Source organism: Priapulus caudatus, unplaced genomic scaffold (genome assembly GCF_000485595.1).
Source record: "Priapulus caudatus unplaced genomic scaffold, Priapulus_caudatus-5.0.1 Scaffold1404, whole genome shotgun sequence".
In the NCBI taxonomy this organism is placed as follows: domain Eukaryota; kingdom Metazoa; phylum Priapulida; class Priapulimorpha; order Priapulimorphida; family Priapulidae; genus Priapulus; species Priapulus caudatus.
In genome coordinates, this window is record NW_014578465.1 from 42,787 (window position 1) to 47,073 (window position 4,287).

The 4,287-nt window shown below is 50.6% G+C and overlaps 2 protein-coding genes across 2 annotated transcripts in view; one reads left to right on the forward strand and one right to left on the reverse strand.

The window, feature by feature from the left end:
- Window positions 1-3,117, reverse strand: part of LOC106816528 (dystroglycan-like) — a 14,110-nt gene extending 10,993 nt beyond the window's left edge. The window contains exons 1-2 of the mRNA XM_014821155.1: window positions 2,929-3,117; window positions 962-1,294 (exon numbers count right to left, since the gene is read on the reverse strand). Of these exons, the coding sequence (XP_014676641.1) occupies window positions 962-1,294; window positions 2,929-3,117 (522 nt within the window). The remainder of the gene's footprint in view (window positions 1-961; window positions 1,295-2,928) is intronic.
- On the forward strand, window positions 3,094-3,646 carry LOC106816529. Its single transcript, XM_014821156.1, has 2 exons — window positions 3,094-3,307; window positions 3,350-3,646. Exons 1-2 carry the CDS (start codon window positions 3,116-3,118, stop codon window positions 3,644-3,646), a joined length of 489 nt encoding a protein of 162 aa, XP_014676642.1. The 5' UTR covers window positions 3,094-3,115.
- The last annotated feature ends 641 nt before the right edge of the window (window positions 3,647-4,287 follow it).

Consider the following 4,287-nt stretch of genomic DNA (forward strand, 5'->3'; position numbering starts at 1 on the left):
CACGCTCTCTCACACGCACGCTCTCTCACACACACGCTCTCTCACACGCACGCTCTCTCACACACACGCTCTCTCACACGCACGCTCTCTCACACGCACGCTCTCTCACACGCACGCACTCTCACACACACGCTCTCTCACACAGCACACGATAATTGAATTTCTACGAGAAAAATGAAGCAAAACGAACGCTGGTTAGCTTGAATTATTCATCCATCGCTAGGGCTCACTGATTTAGTTGAACTCAAAAACATGCAGCTATAGCATTATGGCAATCAGACATTTGGCAGTTACGCCAACGACAACAACAATAACAACAAAAATAACAACAGTAACGATAACAACATCAATGGTGTGATAACATCATCAATCAACATCATAAATCATCATCATCATCGTCGTCGCCGTCATCGTCAACGACAATGACAACGACAGCAGCAACAACAACAACAACAACAACAACAACAACAACAACAACAACGACAACAACAACAACAACAACAACAACAACAACAATGATAATAACAACAATCAGCAGCAGCAGCAGTAGCGCTGCGCTCTTGACATTTGTAAAGCAGTTACGAGCGGAAACGCAGACAGCTAGACGCATCCCGCTACGATGCTATTCACTCAAGCTGTCAACTCTGAACACTCCCACTTAGAGAGAGAGAGAGCGAGAGAGAGAGAGCTCGTATATTGTAGAAGGCTGGCTAGCAGATGCATTCCATGAATGCTTCGGGCTACAAATGTCACGAGCGTATAATGTTGGTTAGTGAAGCGACTACATCATCGTAGCGTCGTACACGCGCGACGCACAGGGGTCCCCACAGATCGTCCCTGGGGGGGGCATGCAGCAACAGAGGTCAGTGAAGGGTCAGTAAGGGGTCAGTGAGGGGTCAGTCGGAGGGGGGGTCATTCAAGGTCACGCCACACACCGGCACAGCTCCGTGCGGTTTGTTACCTCCGACGCGACGGTGCTGCCACCTACGGCGACGGTGCTGACGTCTGCGTACTCGGACGTACGCGGACTATAGAGGTCGCCGGTAGCGAGGAAGGGCGTGGCCGAGTACTTGACCTCTGACCCCGGCGCGCTACCGCCGGCCGTGTGGTAGTCATCGCTGTCATACATGGAGCTGTGCAGCTGCACCCAGGTGGCGCTGCCAGCAGATGTCGTCTCCGGGCTGGGTGCCCAGGTGGCGCTGCCAGCAGTTGTCATATCTGGGCTGGGTGCCCAGGTGGCGCTGATAGAGGACGTCTCAGGGGGAGGTGGCGCCACGGTCGACGCAGCTGAAAGCTTGAAGTCACACGTAAACGGGCGATTAGAGTGGATGGTAAGATCGTCGCGACGATCCCTCGCTCGCCGGCATCGTGAACGCATCACTGAACGCCTCGCTACAGCGCAGACGATGAAATGAATAGAGAGAGAGAGAGAGAGAGAGCGAGAGAGAGAGACGCGGGACAGCGTATACTTCACTTTCTACAATCATACAGCGACAACTTTGCATCTCTCGAATCAGAAACCATTCGCTTATACATGATAACACCAGTGCTGTGTTGCCCAGGACAGAGCAGATGAAGTTGCAGCCTCCATCAATCACCAACATCAGTATCTGCCACTGATCCGTACAAACATCCCGAGACGCTGGTGATAGCGATGATGGTGATAGCATCAACAGCCACAATGACGGCGTCGCAACGTCAGACGATGATCAGAATCATCGAAGAAAGATTGTTAATAACCAAACAGATTGAATCAGCGGCAGGGTTAGACGTAAAAGCAGCATAGGCAGTAGCAGCAGCAGCAGCAGCACAAGCTTTAGAAATGAAGCAGTAGCAGTAGCAGTAGCAGCAGCAGCAGCAGCAGCAGTAGAAGCAGCAGCACAAGCTTTAGAAATGAAGCAGTAGCAGTAGCAATAGCAACAGCAGCAGCAGCAGCAGCAGCAGTAGCAGCAGTATCAACAGCAGCAGTAGCAGCAGCAGCAGCAACAGTATCAACAGCAGCAGTAGCAGCAGCAGCAGCAGTAGCAGCAGTATCAGCAGCAGCAACAGCAGTAGCAGCAACCCTAACAATAGCAGTAGCAGTAGTAACAGTACGTTATCAAAGCAGTACGAAGCAACAACAGTAGCAGCAACAGTAGCAGCAACAGCAGCAACAGCAGCAACAGTAGCAACAACAGTAGCAGCAACAGTAGCAGCAACAGTAGCAACAACAGTAGCAGCAACTGTAGCAGCAGCAACAACAGCATCAACAGCAGTAGCAGCAACAGCAACAGCAGCTGCAGCTGTAGCTGCAGCAGAGGCAGAAACAACATTTATCCATCCAGCAATATTCGCCTTGAGGCAGGAAGCAAGCAAAGCAGAAGAAGCCAAACAGCAGCAGAAGCAAAGCAGATAATTTCCGATGCATTGCAGCATCCGCTCCGCATCATCTCGTGTTGTTAGAAAACACACCGTGTTGTTAGAAAACACATCGGACAGCAATCATGCCTTCGGAAACAATCGGGTGCGTAATTTCGCCGTAGCGACTTCGCGGCATACGGTTTATTTCGCAAAGCCGTTTAAAGGTACCGGCGCTAGGCATAGTGCGTCAACGCTAACTAGCAGTCGACACACTGTGCTGTCCGTAAAGGCGTAGCGATGGTTCTTTTTGTGGGGAAGACTTCGAACGCATTCAAAATTCATATAAAAAAAAATCCTGGATTATATTTTTTCCAAATTTCTGAAAATTTCATCCAACTCTATATTGGGTGTACCAGCAAGATGGGGGGGGGGGGACTGTTACGCCGTGGCGGAGGTTTGCTATCTCCGATTGCCGTTGTTAGTGAAGCATCAAGTCTGGATTCGCTGCGAAATCCGCACAGACGTAGTATAGCGAGCATGTTAGATCGAACATCACAACGACACGCCGCATCCATGTTTGTGTTTTACCTCCTGCGCAACGGTGCTGACACCTAGCGTAACGGTGCTGCCACCTACGGCGACGGTGGCGACGTCTGCGTACTCGGACGTACGCGAACTATAGAGGTCGCCGGTAGCGAGGAAGGGCGTGGCCGAGTACTTGACCTCTGACCCCGGCGCGCTACCGCCGGCCGTGTGGTAGTCGTCGCTGTGATCCATGGAGCTGCGCAGCTGCACCCAGGTGGCGCTGCCAGCAGATGTCGTCTCCGGGCTGGGCGCCCAGGTGGCGCTGACAGCAGGCGTTGCCTCTGAGCTAGTCACCCAGGTGGCGCTGACAGCAGGCGTTGCCTCTGAGCTAGTCACCCAGGTGGCGCTGACAGCAGGCGTTGCTTCCAGACTTGACACCCAGGTGGTGCTGGGAGACAATTCTGATATCGGTCTTGACACCCAGGTGGCGCTGGGAGACAATTCTGATAATGGACTTGACACCCAGGTGGCGCTGGGAGACAATTCCGATGTTGGACTTGACACCCAGGTGGCGCTGGGAGACAATGCGGGTACTGGAGTAAATGTCCAGGTGGCGCCGGGAGACAGTGGCGGCGTAGGGCTAGACTCCGACACGGAGAGCCTGACTGCAATCTTGAAATCGCACCGGAGACAACAGATTAACACAGACTGTCGCAATTTTCCACTTGCGATGCAATGCAAATTGCAGCGACAAACATGCTGCAACATTGGCAAACACTAGATTCTTTAACGCGACCAAACTACGAGCAAAATAACGCAATAAAACGCTGAAAATTCAGAGCAGACGTGCAAGTTTTTCTTTAAGTGCGCGGATGACGAAAATAACGAAAATTTATCGCAAAGATTTGCTCTTTTCGACGCGTCGACGCAATTCAATCAAAAGACGCCCAATAAAATACACAGTGGCTACGCGTCCGATCATCCATTACAAAGCTCAGCACAGATTCCCAAATCCACGTCACGATTAGGCCACGCCCCGTTTCAAAATCGTTGATTTTACTGGATTTACTATTGCTTCAAAAGTTACAAAAACCCTCTTTTTTTCTATAAAATACCTAAAGGTAGGTAATATTATGGTAAAAACTTACTGTTCATTATTTTTACTGAAAAAATAAATATAATATAATTAAATAATATGATAATAATATAAAAATATATGACCGGACGCGTAGCCTGAGAGCTGGGCGTCCGGTAACCAATAAAATATCATACGCGCACGTGCGTTGTGCGATGGTGTTAGAGCACTGCATGGTTAACTGCTCTACAGTAAACGCATGCTGCTAGCATAGTGAACTCAACAATAGACACACGGGGGAGGAAGCTCAACACGAACGCGTGGGAGAAGGGAGGGAGGGAGGGGGA

Bases quoted from the DNA above. Each gene is read 5' to 3' on its own strand.
- LOC106816529 (XM_014821156.1), top strand. From the start codon at position 3,116: ATGGAGCTGCGCAGCTGCACCCAGGTGGCGCTGCCAGCAGATGTCGTC. The intron at 3,308-3,349 runs GTGGTGCTGGGA...CTTGACACCCAG, and splicing joins CTTCCAGACTTGACACCCAG to GTGGCGCTGGGAGACAATTC.